Source organism: Ptychodera flava, assembly GCF_041260155.1.
Source record: "Ptychodera flava strain L36383 chromosome 23 unlocalized genomic scaffold, AS_Pfla_20210202 Scaffold_24__1_contigs__length_23054250_pilon, whole genome shotgun sequence".
In the NCBI taxonomy this organism is placed as follows: Eukaryota; Metazoa; Hemichordata; class Enteropneusta; family Ptychoderidae; genus Ptychodera; species Ptychodera flava.
Window position 1 is genome coordinate 12,390,424 of NW_027248278.1, and position 17,760 is coordinate 12,408,183.

The 17,760-nt window shown below is 38.9% G+C and overlaps 1 protein-coding gene across 1 annotated transcript; it reads right to left on the minus strand.

The window, feature by feature from the left end:
- Window positions 1-102: 102 nt before the first annotated feature.
- Window positions 103-17,760, minus strand: LOC139124432 (uncharacterized). Its single transcript, XM_070690564.1, has 12 exons — window positions 17,620-17,760; window positions 16,100-16,461; window positions 13,415-13,594; window positions 11,276-11,387; window positions 10,143-10,678; window positions 7,788-7,911; window positions 4,949-5,487; window positions 4,528-4,633; window positions 2,796-3,881; window positions 2,040-2,273; window positions 958-1,260; window positions 103-377 (listed from the first exon to the last, which is right to left on the minus strand). Exons 1-12 carry the CDS (start codon window positions 17,699-17,701, stop codon window positions 298-300), a joined length of 3,744 nt encoding a protein of 1,247 aa, XP_070546665.1. The 5' UTR covers window positions 17,702-17,760; the 3' UTR covers window positions 103-297.

Below are 17,760 nucleotides of genomic sequence, written 5' to 3' on the forward strand. Positions count from 1 at the left end.
CGGTACAATGCTTGATAGTCTGGCTTTATAAAGTAGTTTTGACAACTGAAAAATTGGACCGACAAAAACAAAACATTTCTGTTTTTCATTTGTTTTTATTTTCCACCACCTCATGACATAAATAACTTACAGAATAAAATTTTCAATTCAATTTATAAGCCTAACTATCTTTTATTTTTGTGCAAATGTAAGTCTTGTTAGTATCTACGAGCAATTCATGTTACAAGGTACCCCATTCTTCTTTACTGTAAATTTTTGTGTCGTCTTGGAAGAAAGATCCCATTTCTCTGATGCTTGTTAGTTTTTATTTGGTGAACAGCACATGTTGAACACATATTGCTGGAATTGAGCGAACATACCCGGAATGGCCGGGACACCTGAAATAAGAAAAAAAAATGAAATATCACACATTATCCAATAAACATGTCGCATTTTGTTCACTTTTGAAAGTGACTCAAAACTCAACATCGCAAACCTGGTACAAAAGACAGAAGTAGTAAAGAATTGTTGCATTGGTAGCTTGCATTTGAGGCTTGAGTTTAATAGTAACAGGCTCTACATATAAGCTTAATGATGGACAGAAGAGACCCGTCTACTGTCTTCGTGTTTTGCCATAAAACTGGCTTGCCTACTTTTGTCTCTCAAAGAAGGCCCACTAAGCAAGCTAACAGATACACAGCTTCCCTTTGACTATAATAACACATGTTGGATAGGATGATAGTAGACCAAGGTTCCTCATAGAATATCCGCGGGGACAAATGGGAACCTCAATGGCTCATATCTCTAAGATTTGCTGAATTTTCACACTTATTGTTATGATTGTCCAAGATCATATACTTCTTATTTATATTGTCCTATGGTAATTCCTACGAATTTCTATCTAATACGTTTGCCAATGGGTAGGGGATAGTTGCCTAGTCATAATGGGAATACCAGAGGATAGACATATATTCATACCGTTGTTTCCTGGTAGTTGTGCAGGTACAGCTGGTGGAGCACATGGCCGTTGGCCATTCTCAACACCAACGTCAAGCTCCTCATCCGTGTCATCAGTCCAAACCTCAAGCTCACATACATACAGCCTGGACTCTCTACATCGTATCTGCACAGTGACATATCTACCAGTCACAGGAGCATGCAGACATTGCATATCGATGTTAGGGTACATAGACACATCCTCGGTTACCACACCACACAGGCGATTCTTCTTGAAGTCCATGAAGTTACCAACTCTGACTTCGGCTCCCAGAAGAGGTTTAGCTGGTGATAAGGTTATAGATACAAAGATAGCTATCAGTGTGAGATGCCCAGCCTGCAATTTTTTCCTTGGTCAGAACCTTTACAAAGTCCAAAGAAGCCGATGGGTTTTCCTTATAATTCGATGTGCCAAACGATGATGACTTTTGTGTATCCTTACACAAGAAAACGGACTTTGTGCAGAAATTCCATACATAGAATAGCCCTAATGGGATCAGTCAACACTCTGCCCAATTATAAGAACTCGTATAGCAGAGAAGTTAGCACCAAAAATCCATGACGGAACATTCTCTTTCTGAAAGATGCAGTTCAATAACCCTGTTCCAATTTCAGTAAGTTGCATTGAAAAGGTTTAAGATGATGTACTCAAACAGGCATTCATTTAATAAGATATAATAAGATGTAATACGTTACCACATTTCAACGATAATTTTTTGTTAACCAATGATTGATGCTGCCCAACAAAGTAATCTATAAGTAGCCATAATATATGATTTCCGCGGGAATTAAATCACAAAGTCATAGTTTGTAGATCAAGGATTTTGTACATGTTGGAAAAGTGTCAACAAATAAGCGACCCTACTTCAAGATTATATGCATAATGGCAATGATAATATCCACGTGTGATCTGGTAACTTCCAGAAATATACGCTTTTGGGATATGTTCGCCATGAATGATCAAAGATCTGGGACTGTAGAGTTGCTCTTGAATGACCCGTCATGACATAAACATCACCTAAACAGTTACTTTTCTCATGTAAATTAACTTATCATTAACCTACAATCTATGCAATCGTCTGCCGTTGTAACCGAAACAAAATGCACTGTGCGAGGCTTTCCGAGATCAATTCTGAACCAAGGTTCAAACTCCAGCTGCGAAACAGAACAGGAACCATGACAGAAGGCCGGGTCACTGTCACCATCGACGGCTGCCTTGGTTTGAGTGTACCAGAAACCAGAACTCTGTTCAACTTTCTTGTCAAGAGCAATGTTTGTGTAGCAACCAGAGATGCGTGCTATGAATAAAAGGAGATATTGTCAACTTAAAGTTTTATATAACTAGTAGCATCAAGTACGTGTTACATTAAGAAAACATCGGAGAAATTAAAATCTAACATTAAAGTCTGAAAAATACCCACATTTTCCCAGTCTCATGAAATGGTCGACAAGTATGTGCATGCATTGCGGAATTCGTCTTTTCAAAACTTGAAAGCAAGAAAGTGTGTTTGTATTTTGTAGAGTTCCATAAAGTTATTTGCAGTTTTTGAACATACACATAAGTATACTTAAGACATTAACTATTGAAGTAGAGATATCAGTATCTGTGACATTATTCTTTGGCCTTCACAATTTTGGCGTTATCTGATTTGAAACACACGAAAAATATTTGTAAAACAAATGACAAAACCAATTGCCCGTATGCGAAACTTAAAGGTCTATACCTTTTCTGGATATGCTGAAATCTTTGGTAAAGATCAAGAAGTCGATAAGTTTTCTGCAGAGTGAATTAAATTTTTGTTACTAATCTTACAAGATACCTCTGCAGTCGGTTGAAGGACGTGAGATGTCCGGACATGGGCAATCATTGATTGGTTTCTCTGGTACGCAAGTTGGTGGTGGTGGTTGCGTTGGTTTTACTGTAGTTGGTGGTGGTGGTGGCTCAGTTGGCTTGGCAGTGGTTTTGGGTTTAGCAGTGGTTGGTTTAGCTGTGGTTGGCGCATGGGTAGTAGGAGCATTTGTAGTTGGTGGAGGTGGTGTTGTAGGTTTCACAGTTGTTTTGGCCTTTGTGGTTGGAGCTGCGGTTGTTGGAGGTGCTTTGGTTGTTGGTTGTATAGTTGTGGGTGCCTTTGTGGTAGGTTTATGGGTCGTAGGAGGAACTGGTGTCGTTGGTTTCAAAGTAGTAGGTATTTTGGTGGTTGGTTTAGGTGTTGTGGGAGGGACCGGTGTTGTCGGTTTCAAAGTGGTGGGTATATTGGTTGTTGGTTTAGGTGTTGTGGGAGGAACTGGTGTGGTGGGTTTCAAAGTAGTGGGTATTTTGGTGGTTGGTTTAGGTGTTGTGGGAGGAACAGGTGTCGTTGGTTTCCGAGTTGTGGGTATTTTAGTAGTTGGCTTTGGTGTCGTGGGTGGCACTGGTGTCGTGGGCGCTAGAGTCGTCGGTTTTCTGGTTGTAGGTTTGGGTGTAGTAGGTGGAACTAGGGTGGTTGGTTGTGCAGTAGTTAGTTTCCGGGTCGTTGGTTTGGGTGTTGTAGGAGGAGTGGGTGTTGTTGGTTTTACAGTCGTGGGTGCCTCTGTTGTAGGTTTGGGTGTAGTAGGTGGCACTGGGGTCGTTGGTTGTACAGTTGTTGGCATCTTGGTTGTAGGTTTGGGTGTTGTAGGAGGAATGGGTGTTGTTGGTTTTACAGTCGTGGGTGCCTCTGTTGTAGGTTTGGGTGTAGTAGGTGGCACTGGGGTCGTTGGTTGTGCAGTTGTTGGCATCTTGGTTGTAGGTTTGGGTGTTGTAGGAGGAATGGGTGTTGTTGGTTCCACAGTCGTGGGTGTCTTTGTTGTTGGTGCCGCTGTGGTTGGAGGTTCAGGGGTTGTCGGTACTGTTGTTGGTGGTATTGTTGTCCATGTATCGTTCGAACCTGAATAGTAAACAAACAAACAAACAAACAAACCACTCATAACAAAGCAAGATCGGGTGCGTTCATGATATAACCCTTGTAGAATCCCGTTCAACCATGACATTATAGATGCAGAGGGTTATTTAAATCTCCAAAACATATGAGACATAAAGTTGAATGTAGAAGATATGAAATTCAGCTTTTGATCAGTCACTTATCATTCACGTAGCTGTGAGGCAGATGAGAATGGGCCATTCATAATCAAATCAAGGGAACATGGGAACAACTTAGTGTATGGGATGGCGGCTCTTTTTAGATTATCATTGATAGCAACATTTGTACCAACGATGTCTGACGATTACACAGTGGAAATTATGGTAATGCATGGTACTTAGGCTTCAAAATGTTTGTCGCTCAAAAGCTTTCCACATCTTAAACTTCTACCAACCTTTCCCTCAATTTTTCGCGTATGGGGCACATCAAATCATAAAATCATTCAACTAATCATAATGGAGAGCGTTTGCCATGAGCTTGTTTTAGTCATTTTTATTCCCTAAAATAAGAGACGGTATCTATTCCCTTAATTTTGGCAAGGCTTAAATGCATCTATTATAAGATATTACGATTGTGACTCAACAATGGCAATTCCATTAACAACCCTACTTACCACCACAAATAAAAGGATTATGCTTAATGTTAATCAGATCAACGTAGTGGAGTTCATGCCACGAGACTACATCGCCACAGTCAGGAAAACAGGACCTTGATGCTCTCTACATTCACAATGTACAAAATGAAAGTAAGAGGGAAAAAGTTAAACCAGGTACAATTGTCTTCTTGGTTAGAGCGGTATGATAAATTGAACACTGGTGTTCTCCAGTCATAATAATTGAACCACCTTTTAACATCAATGAGATCAAAATAGTGGATAACATGATGGTTGTGGTTGTTAGGTTTACCCGGGACACTAGTAATCTTTATTCCATGCCTCTACATCGAACGTCGAGCGCTCCATAGGATTCAGTGTGTTTTACCAAACCAAAAGATCGCCACCAAAACTACAAAAACTGGTCAGGGATAAAGTTTACCCGCAATGCTCTTTTGCCCAGGACCGAGCTATAGAAGTTGAAGTATCTCATTTTGCCGTAGAAGGCGTCCTCTTTGTTGAATCCACCAGCGGGCGCACTCTGTTTCTGGCCGACAATGAGCGATCCACCGCCTTGGATCGTTTCCCCAACCGCCAGACCAGTTCCTCTGTACAGCTCTTCTTTCCTGTCGTAGATGACGAAGCTGCCATCGGATGAGTCCCATGTTATACACAACATATGGGATGTGCCGTTGTTGAGGTTGATTCCTGTCGGTTCACTCCTCTGGTTGTTGATGACTACCACCAAGTCATTTACATCCTCGATGACAATACTGCCCTCTGTGTCCCCTGGGACGAAGTAGCTGAACACGGTGTTGGTGAGGTTGGCGTAATCCGAGTCAAGTGACATCCAATAGCAAATGGTGAACTCGTCAAGGTCAGGGACTTCTTGTGGTAACGGCGACAAGCTCCATCCCCCGGAGTTGTCAACTACCCACAATTCATCATTGAACACACCGTGTCCACATGTATCGGGTTTAGCTGTAAGAAGTTAATCAAAATGGATATTATGTTATATTTAATAATAAAATTACGATATTTAAAGCCAATATTCTCCTTGGTGCTGTCGTATACAGTATGTATCCATCAATTTAGATTCATAAAGAAGTTTTTGTTAGACAATCTGAACAAACCTTCAACTTGAAATATTATTCATTCATTCCTTAACTTTAACACGTCATATTTTATATATATTGTTTATTAGTATTTCATTACTCGATTTTATAAGTAGTTTAGTTGCCAAATTCACACATTGCTCTCAAGACAGCTTACTGTTTTAAGCGTCAGCTCAATATATCTATGGAAACTGATCGGATTAGCATCTGTTGTTTGCATTTTAGGAAAGTTTTATCTCAGTGTTAATGTTTGTTTGTTTTTTTTGTTTGTTTTTTTTAACTCGTTTATTGCTTTTATGAAAGTTTTACATTCTTATTTGAACAAAATTGGTAGCCATCTTATATAAATTCTCCCCTTTGAAAGCAGCTTTCCTTTCAGTAAATCAATAATCTAAATAAAAATATCAATACATAACTGGTTGTAACTGGGTGAAAAACATACAAAATAGTATTAAATTTTTTTTCTTTACTTGTCTTTTACAAGTTGTGAGAAATCACTTTCATGTTCTCTTAATCGCACTTCAGCGTTAAAAAATTCAAATAAATTAATATTTTGCAGCTTATTTGTATCTTTGTAAAGCATCCATGACTTATAGATGGTGAACATTGCTACTACTATAAGAAGATTAACAACTTTGTTTTGATTTGGTAGACCACATAAAAGTGTCTTCAAGGTGATCTCTACATGAAAATGAAAGTTTTGTAATAAAAAGAATTGAAAGTCTCTCCAGAAAAGCTTAACACGCTCACACTCTATGAACATATGACAAAGGTCATTTGTTGACATACAGATCTGACAAAGACTGGTTTCCATTATTTTCCACCTGTACAGGTTTAAACCATGTGGAAGTATGTCATGTATAAATTTGTACATAAAGTTTGACAGTTTTCTTTCCTTAGTTACAGTTATAACTCTGTTATACTATAGTTCTGACCATTAAGGTCATTTCCTAAATTTAAAACTCGATTCCACTTTTGGAAACCCAAGGCTCGACAATTTTTTTACGAATGAAAGACCAATAGTATTCCTTTGTTGTGATTTTGTTGACAAATTTTCGTGAAGAAAAACCTGGCAGAAAAACAGAGGCTGTCAACAAGTTCAGCGGCTCTGGTTGAAAAATAGAAGTTGACTGCTCTACTTGAGCACGCCAGCCAGCTGGTATGGCATTATACAACATAAACAGCTCACATACAAAATTTGACTTGTCATGAATATTACGTGAAAGCCATCGTATACGAAACTACCATCAGTATCAATGACGTCATTTATTAAGAAAATATTAGACTCGACCCATGATTTGAATAGTAGAACTTTACCCTTAAATTGAACATGTTTGTTACACCAGATAACTTGTTGTACGATGTATCTTTTACATTGTTGACTGGTGAACAGCCCCCACCAGCCTTGTGCCATGCGATGATGGCATATCTATAAAAGTCTGGGAGACCAGGTGTGGCCGGACAATACTTTGAGTCATCAAAATTCATGTGAAAAATCATTTTATCAAGTCCTGCTCTAAAACAGGGGAATGCATTTCCATGAAGGCATAATATTATCGGAGTTTTCTCTCAGAAAACGTGAAATCCAAGCAGCAAGGAAGGAGTTATATTGAGAGAATACGTCATACATTTTTAATCCACCTTGGTTATAATCACCAATAATAGTTTTGCGCTTAATTTTGTCGAACTTTGATCCCCACAGAAAGTTAAAGAAAATTCTTTCTAAACGTTTGAGAAAATCTTCCGAGACAGTGCAGATATTTAAAAGAAACATGATTTTTGCAGCTGCCAAGGATTTGATAACAGTAATTTTGCCAAACAAAGTAAGGTTTCTATGAGTCCAAAGATTTAGAGTGTTTTCAACAGATGACAGTTTTTTATCTAAGGCAAAACGAATCCCATCATACGGGTTACTTGAAAAATAAGTACCAAGAGATTTTATAGGTTCTGTTGGCCAACGTATGCCTGCATGGGAGTCTTTTATATTTTTCAAGGAACCAATCCACAAACCTTCAGTTTTACTGATATTTAAAGTAGGGCCTGCTACTGCCTCAGTGTTAATGTTGACCTATCATCATGGTCTATAATATTTGCCAAAGCGGGGTATAATTTAGTTGATTGATTCATCAATCGATCGAGCGACCAACAACTTGAACTGGTACTTACTACAATACAGTTCATGGCTCTCGTCAAACGACTCCACAGTGACACCTTGAGTTCTTTCACTGTCAAAGTAGGACGTCCAAATCACATCACCACATGTCCTATTGCACCTATCCCGGAACATTCCCTAGAAATGAGAAAAAGTAATGGAAAGTGTTTGACTATTTTAAGGGTAACAGAAAGATGAACTAACGATTATGCTTCAGTTTCTTCGGCCTGGGGGAGGGGGGCCGGTGGATTCATGGGGGTCACCCTGTTTTTGACTTTGGTGATAGGGGGGGGGGGGGTCACCATGTTTTTGAAATGCCCAATAGGGGGGTCAGTGTGTTTTGAATTTCGACACAGGCTCATCATAGCCTAAAATGCATCGTGTCAGCCACAAATTTCATCCAGTTGCGCCCGTAACTTTAATAATCAGACATATTTTTCAGCATGCCCAACTTTAACATATCAGGCATACATATATCAGAGATATCTGTATGTTCAATATTTTTCAGCATGCTCTTCAAGCGCATTACTTTAATATATCAGACATTTTTCAGCACACCCTTCCTGTGCATGACTTTAATATACAAGACATATATATCAGAGATATCAGGATGTTTCATATTTTTCTCCGCGCCCTTCGGGCACCATACTTTAATAAATCAGAGATATATGCCAGAGATATCTTGATGTTTGCTAAGTGAAAGTGTACCGTTATGAAATCTGCATTTCATATGAAAAGTATGACAAATTCCTGATACTTTTCTGTTCTCTCTTTGAGAATTCAGTATGAGAAAGTAACATGCACAAATATCAATGTTACAAGAAAGGTCATCTCAGACTCCGCACACATCAGATTTGGCTAAAATGCCTCTCTTTGGTTCTTCAGGAGATTTAATTGGATGGCTGGCAAGTCTTAACACCCATCAAAGTTTTTGATTTACTGCTTTTTCCTGTTTGATATTAATGATTGACATCCATTTCTGTACAACAGTTCAGGACATCTGGTTAAGCATAGAAAGTGTGAAATACATTCACAGCTCATTCAAAATGTACTGTATTCAAACTTTAAGATTGACACTTTGAAATTCCTATCTTACAACTGACATGCCAACAATTTCATTAAAACAAAGAATGACAGTTAAAATATAAATGTATGTAAAATATAATATATATATATATATATATATATATATATTACATATATATGTATGTGTATATATATATATTATATATATATATATATATATATATATATATATATATATATATATATATATATATATATATATATATTATATATATATACGAAGTATGCGGTTCGACTTGTCCGATACAAAGTGCTCAATACAAAAGATATATAAGGGATGCTGGAGAAGATACAGAAACCACATCACATCATTCCGACATGAACGCTCCAGAAACTCCACCGAACTCAGTAAACACATTTGGACGCTAAAGAACAACAACATCACGCACACTATCTCATGGAAGGTCCTAGCCAAAGCCAAGCCATATGACAGTACTAACAAGCGGTGCAACCTTTGTTTAACAGAAAAATTTATTATCATCCGCCATCCAGAATGTTCCACACTCAATAAAAGAAATGAACTTGTGTCATCATGCCGTCACAGAAGCAAGACATTGTTATGCAATAACTAATAACTCCCGGTATATCCATCGAAGTAAATCAGTCCTCTCCGTAAACATGAATATTCATAGCAGCAGCAATATATTGTTATGCAACAACTGTCAATCTCAACCAAAATTCCACCACCTGTGTAACCAGCGATGTTTAGCCCATGTAGATTCACTCCAGTCTAGTCTCCTGATGAGTGAGTTTCGCGACTCACGAAACAACGTTGTAGAGATGACATTGTAAAATCAATTCTCCAGCATCCCTTATATATATATATATATATATATATATATATATATATATATATATATATATATATATATATATATATATATATATATATATATATATTACAGTATTATATTATTACATATTACAGTTGTCACGTGCGGGGGGGTCACCCTGTTTTCAAAATTTGGAATAGGGGGGGTCACCCTGTTTTCAAAATTTGGAATAGGGGGGGTCAGCCACTTTTTGGCGTCGGCAAAAAATAATCCACCGCCCCCCCCCAGGCCGAAGAAACTGACCAGTCCCTTATAGGGGCGATCACCGACCAAAACTACTTAATTCAGAAATATTGGCACCACATAAAATCCGTACTAAATAAGAACTTTGGAATTTATGAAATTAAGACCAAGGTCCAGTGAAACTGCTTATGCAGGAGAAGTTTGGTTTTAGCGGCAGCCAGTTTGCAATAATTCCCCTCAACTTAGTAATAAAATGATTTTTCTAACCCCGATATCGTCTTGATGCAAAGCCTCTGACCACATGTTGAAGCCTGATATATCGGCGGAGAGGGCGCTAAACGGATCGTTGCCCCAATCAAAATTGGTCTGCTTCTGCCCAAGGACCAAAGTTCCGCCTCCACGAATGCTCTTGTCCGTCGCCAGATTCCTTCGTTTTTTCACTTGGCCGTCGACGTAGTATTTGTGTTGCCCGTTCTTGCTGCTCCAGGATACGCACACGTGATGCCAGTCGCCGTCCTCGACCCCGAGCCGTGAGCTCTTCTCCTTCTCGTTGCGGATCGTCATTTCCAGGTCTGACGGATCCTCCAGAACTATGCTTCCCTCCTCGTCGCCGTCCACGATGTAACTGAGAATAGTCTGCTGGTTGAGTCCAGAAGGATCGGTTACCCTGATCCAGAAGCAGACGGTGAATTCCGACAGTTCAGGGATTGGTCTGTCGTATGTCACCTGACTGTCTCCGCCATCGAACACCCAATAATCGTTCTTCACACTTTGATCTTGACAGAATCTAGGGTAGCTCGGAGCTGTGTTTAAGATGATATTGATGAATGAGATATAGGATCGTGATGAATGATTGCAATTACTCTGTCCGTCTATCTGTTTCTGTCTGTGTCTGTCTGCCTGCTTGTCTGCCTCTCTCTGTCCCCCCTCATTAAGAAAGTCTTTGTATGTTAATTTAGCTTCATGTTGAAGCAGTAATGTTTAAGAATTGAGCAATAGATAGATAGATAGATAGATAGATAGATAGATAGATAGATAGATAGATAGATAGATAGATAGATAGATAGATAGATAGATAGATAGATAGATAGATAGATAGATAGATAGATAGATAGATAGGAACTTAAAGACAGACAGACAGACAGACAGACAGACAGACAGACAGACAGACAGACAGACAGACAGACAGACAGACATGCAGACGGATAGACAAATTGAGAGAGATTGACGGTTGGGAAGGAGATTACAAACATCGCGTTGATTTAAATTATTTGCATAAATAGGGTGTCGTTCCTATGAAGCAGACAAATGGCTAAGACCGATTTGTGTACAACTTTCATGAACTAATTCTGTACAAACTGATAAATCAACAGACACGCAAACCAGAAAAGCTCACTTACTTGCAGGTAGGTCTGAGTCTGACACTGACACTGAGTCAAGGTCACTGGGTTCAATGGAGGTCCAGCGTACGATATCACCACAGCCACGATTAATACTGTCCTCTGAAAGCGCCTGTGAACAACGAAGAAACTTTGCTATCAGCGATCTTATTTTTGACAAGGACGTTTCATTTTTTTAAATCTTGAGTATCAAAATATTGTTTTAATCAGGTAATGATGGTAAACGTGCCCACACAAGGTATTAATCCAAAAGTCAGCTCTTAAAGATTATTGTATGTTTTTTGTAAAGTTTGTGAGATCAAGGATATAAGCGCGACATTATCAGTATCTCCGAATTTAGGAGACGGTGCAGATTGTGCGCATGTGCAAGACAATGGGCTTTGCAATAGTGAGTTGCTTTTCAGGGCTCGAAATTAACTTTTTCCCCTGGTAGTCCACTCGGGCTACCATTTTCTGAAGTTGGTAGCCCAGTGACAATGGCTGGTAGCCCATGCATATTTTAGTTTAGGGATATTTTTTTCATTAACCAGACAAGAAAAAGCAATTTTTCAAGATTCTGCCCATGAAGTGAATTTTCCAGTCATTTGTTGTGAATACTTACACCTAGTACCAGTAGGAAACGGGTAAAAGGTCCCCCCTCAAAAACAAAATTGTTTCTGGTCCTTGACATTCAGCAAAAGTGATGTGGCGACGCGTTTTTCGTTTTTTCCATCTTTTTTCTTAAAAATGCTGGTTTGGCACTATTGATGCAACAGTTATTTTCTTTCATCACTGGCTACATAATACTTCAGTTTTTCTGTTCAGCATTTTTGGACATGCAAACAGGGATATCAAGGATAGCTGTACTGATAAGTATGTAACCCAATAAAAAATGCCATGACGCGCAGGTTCTGAAATGACACATGCGGTGACCAGAAACGATGTTTTTTGGCCTAATGGACGACAGTGATTCTCAAGAGTTTGGCGATCCATGACATCTTGCTGATCTTGTTTCATTCTCAGAGTTGCATGAAAATGTTGATAGTCGTCATGAACACGACCTTCTCAGTACGTCGAGACTAGGCATGCTGTAGCAGTGCTAAAAATAGACCATGGGCTGTAGGGAGGAGGCATATTGCCCGCCATTGATACATTATGATCAAAATGCAATGAAAATGCGTTTCCATTTACCATCACTTCCAGTGCCTGCCATTCAGGTATAGGTATATCAGTTCAGATATCGCACGCCAAGTACTGACTGAATTTTATGTCCCGGTCTTTGGTAGTCCGTGTGGGCTACCATTTCGTGGATTTTGGTAGCCCCCCTGCAGGGAAAAGTTGGTTGTCTGTGGACGCGGGACTACCGCTAATTTCGAGCCCTGCTTTTCATATGGAAAGCCATTTTCGTAACACACGTAAGCGTTATCGGATGATTATAACTGCTAAGCAACGGTTGCCAAAGGAAGTCTCTTTGTACCAGCCGAGAAAATACAGGCGATTACAAGATCGTGGAACTTTGGGGATAGAGACGCGATTGTTACTTTGCATAGAGGTTGTGCCGTGATATGAATGCAAATAATTAATAAGAAAGATTTCAAAATTGCTTCGACAATTTGAATTGCAATTTCGTTTGTTCAACATATTAAGTTTAACGTTTCTGTGTTATGTTGTCTAGCTTGCTTCAAAAACGTAGACTTGAATATTTGTGTGAGCTAGTCATATCTTGAAATAAGTAAAAACCCATCCTGTTATATGTTGATCATAGATTGAAAAATGACTTCGATATCAGCGTTAACAGAATCAGAATCTACCAATTTTAAGTCTCCATAAATGAATCTTACACTCGATTTTCTGTAAAATGTTTTCATTTACGCAAATTGAACCAAAGAGTGCTGGAAATCAAACGATAACATTATGAATTTTGAATGCAGGGTTGCCCAAAGTTACTATGCAAGAGTACGGAGCATGCGCATGTCATGTCAATTGTTGGAAAGGTACGGTGGAACTAAACATTTGCATGCAAAAAAATCGCTACACAACTAATTTCCTTGCAGCATTAAAGGTATGTGTAGCGTATGTCACAGTAAGTGCGCACAGACTCAATGAGGGTATGCCAGTCGTGTGAGGGCGTGTTATTGTGCATATTTTCTGATGACATACCTGAATTTCACTCTCATCCAATTTAGAACTCCACATGTTGAACTGCGTTAGCTCGCCCTCATACGCGCTACCTGACAACTCGGGGTTGGGTTTCCCGATGAGCAACGTGCCTCCACCGAGAATTGTGTCATTGATAGCCATACCAGTCCCTTCGAATCGTAGTTTGCCGTCTTTATAGATCTGCAAAGTATAGATTAAGTGATTTTAGTTAAAGGGCAAGTTTTCTGTTACTAGCCTATTGAAATATCGGACCTTCGGATGTCATTTGGTTATAATTACTTCAATAATACACTATGAAAAGTGAGTTTCTTGTCAATAAAGGCGCATGAACAGATTTAGCCACTGTTCAGTATTGAGAGAGAGAGAGAGAGAGAGAGAGAGAGAGAGAGAGAGAGAGAGAGAGAGAGAGAGAGAGAGAGAGAGAGAGAGAGGAGAGAGAGAGAGAGAGAGAGAGAGAGAGAGAGAGAGATTTGCCTTAAAGGGACAAAGTCGGCCATTTTCTACAAATTTGTCGATGGTAAAAATCCCCAGTCCAATAGTCCCATCAATAGACGACCAAAATAGTGACCATAGATGACTTTGACACCTCGTTGTTTACATGATTAAACAAGCAAACTGGTCACTTAGTCTTATAAAAATTATATATATATATATATATATATATATATATATATATATATATATATATATATATATATATATATATTCAAAAGTAGTTAAACAGTTTAAATTCACTCGGATGGAAATAAATACAGCAATGATGTAAAGTAACGTCATGCAAGTGCAAGCAATAGATCATTATGGGTTCTCTATGATTGTGTCATATGAATGATGAAGATATGACATCAGCAGGATTAGTTTATAACAATTAATATACAGCAAAGAAATAACGTCATAAAATCTCCTAGGTGTTCATCAGTTATTTACCAAGGCGACTGTTTCGGGGATTTGAAATATATATATATTATATATATATATATATATATATATATATATATATATATATATATATATATATATATTCATGTGGCAGGTTTTTAAGACAAAGTTTGCGTTGTCTGTCAATTCTGCTGACAAAAAATTAGCCTTCTTGGTGACATTATTCATTCTAAAAATCCGTCCCATGCACTGCACAGATAAGTCACACTGCGGCAGAGAGTGGAATCGAAAGTGAGGTGTTGCGTGTGAAGCATTTGTTGAGAAAAGTCGTCTACAATGGCAGCATTCAAGTAGCTTCAGGACCAAATGTCACTTCCACTGACAAAGGCATACCATAGAAAGACCATTTTTCATGCTGAACTACGCTTTACGAGATCTCGCCGAGCTTAATGTATACTAGAATGGCAAGGTATTGTCTCGTGACACGGGACAATCGTACTGGTTCCCTGTCGCATTTCTGCTGCTGCCTGTGATGTGCGCACTCCGGGAACCAGACGAACGATAAACGAGGCAAGGTCTGGCTATAAATGTTGAAGGCCGCCCAAAAGTCACAAAATTTACCTAAATTATGTCAAAAACACCGATGTTATACAATGACATAGCTTCTTTCAAATGCCATGCGACCAATAAATATAGCACATCCAATGTTCAACTCTTGCGAGTTCTCGCATGAAGTCCTCTTTACAATGGTACACAGGGAACAATTTTATATTATATTATATTATTATCTAGTCACGTTGAAACATCTATCTGAATAACAGCAATTTTGTAAGCGCATTTTTCTGGCTAATATTACTGATGCGACCATGACTGATGCGCCGTACAAGTCTGAGTTTACCTCCCTTCCGGTAAATGTAAGTAACTGCCGTAAATGTGCGTGATTTTTATATTGTATCGTCCATCCATGACCTCGTATCTAGACCAGACCCCGGTTTCTACAAAGTGAGTTGTCCTGTTTACGCCCACCATCCTGGCGCCCGTCGGTCGTATTTTATGTATGGAACCCGTAACCTTTAGACGTTCACATTAAATGGCTTATACCGACCTATACGAAGTGTTTTCAACGTCTAAATAAACTGGATACAGGATGTCCTACCAGCTTTTTGACAAGATGAATGGTTTGAAGTAGACGACACTTATTTTGGCACCTGTCATTGGATTCCATATGTGAGGACACCGCTATGTGCCCAATGATTGAATATGTCACAAGTTATACGGGTGTTTTAGAACGAAGGTATCTACGCAAAAAGGAAGCCAATACTCTGTATATCCTGGCCAAGGTTTTATAGACAATATTCAAGTCAACTCTTCCAAACCGTTCTACAAATTCTGTCAGCAAATTAGAGAACGAAAATCAGTAATTTATCTTATAAAATACACAAACGAACTAGCAAACACGGAAATTTATTTAGCAAGCAAAAAAAAGTAGTTAGCTAGAGCTATAGAACAAACTTCAAAGTTTCTTCGCAAGTAACAGGAGTAATGAAAGTATGGAAGTAGGGAAGGAAATAAGTAAGTAAGTAAGTAAGTAAGTAAGTAGTAAGTAAGTAAGTAAGTAAGTAAGTAAGTAAGTAAGTAAGTAAGTAAGTAAGTAAGTAAGTAAGAAAGTGAGTACATGTATGTGAGTAACTGAGAGAGGTAATGAATTGGCCTATATCCGGCGTTTGGACATTTCTGGTTAGGACGATTTATATTCACGATCATGTTTAAACAAAACGTGATGACAAGGGAAAATTATTATTTTACCTCATAGACTCCCTGATTTTCCAGATCTTCAAAATTTTTCCAGGCGACGCACATGTGATGCCACAATCCATAGTTGGACTCCAGACCGGATTCCAGTCCCTGGTCCCCGTTGACGGTCAGTTTCAAGTTCGACGGATTTTCGATCTGGATGCTGGCGTCTGGCGACACATAGTAACTGACGATCGTACCGGTGTTGTCTTCGGCGTCCGACCTCATCCACCAGCAGACTGTGAATTCCGTCAGGTCCGGCACGGGCTCCGTCACAGTCGCGGAGCTCGATTGGCCGTCAAAATGTAAAGATCTCTCCTCTAGTGCGCTCCCCTTACATGATTCGTCATAGAAAGGATAGTCATTGTAGTAATCTTAAAGAAATAAGAAAAAAGATCCTTATTTACCTACAAAATCGTCAATTTTATCAACGAACATGTCAAGAATATTTTAACCTTAGGACCGGCCATGATCAACTATGACGACCAAGTTCAACACGTCTCAGCCTCGTAAAGCGGTATCCACTATCCCTGCTTCTCGCCGCAGTCGTACTTGTTTACATTGACGTAAGGTTGGTACGTAGTTCTCGATCTCCTTTGAAAGTTGTTCCCAGTTAATCTTTTCACAAGGTGAAGCCATTTAAACCTGAATGCGTCTCAAAAGTGAAATTCTTAAACTTGTGCTCTTTGCTAAAACTTTCTTCATTATGAAACTTTCAACTATCCTTTCACCAAATCGAGAATAAAATATGACATCAAAACAAATCTAATAATCAAAAATGATACAGAGTAATAAAATCACCGGGTCCTAGACTAAAATTTACAATTTAGGGAAGCACCATTTTGTACCGAAATTTAAATTAATCAGGGGTCACCGTGCAAAACTTTTGCACTGGAGAAGCAATTAACTTAACATTTACTGATATTTGAAATTCAAAATGGACGCCATAACTGTACATGTTGTACTCTATGGGAGAAATAAAACTTTCGATTTTCGATCTTCAAGAGCTTTAAAATGAGCCCTCACACAAGGTACATCAGAGAGGGATTTAAAACATTTGAGAGTCAAAATATTATCTTTCCCGAGGTGCATCTTACCTAAAGCGGATTTTGAAATATTTACAGTTTGTTCTATAGTGATAGTCCTGGTATAGCGTCTACTAATCGTGCTAATTACTAAAGCCGAACAAAATTTTAAAAGACTGTGACTATCAAAGCTGCAGACTTGTATTGTGTTGAAAGAAGATATGATGCTTGAAGCTTTAATCTCGATTATATTTCCGTAAAGTCGCAGTGTTCATTTTTAAGAACTCAAGTTCTGAAGGTTTAGATGCTAGTCTAGTTCTTGTTGGTTAATGTTGCATTTGGTCTTGCAGTACCCGGGAGATGAAGGGTTGAAATTGCCGCGATGTAACACAAGGCTCGTACAAATCACGCGAGCAGGGCATCTCAAATCTCTTTTCTACATATCCTGACATTTCTCACGAAAAACATTAAGGCATGAAAGCGATAAAGTTTCACGACGAAACTCACCGAAAACACCGACAGTGAACGAACACAAGTGGAGCTGGAATACGACCAGCAGCCAATACCTCCATGGGTTTGGAGTTACCATCCTGTTCACACAGATCTCAATGAAGATTCCGTTTGACACAAACCAGACAAAGTTTCGTC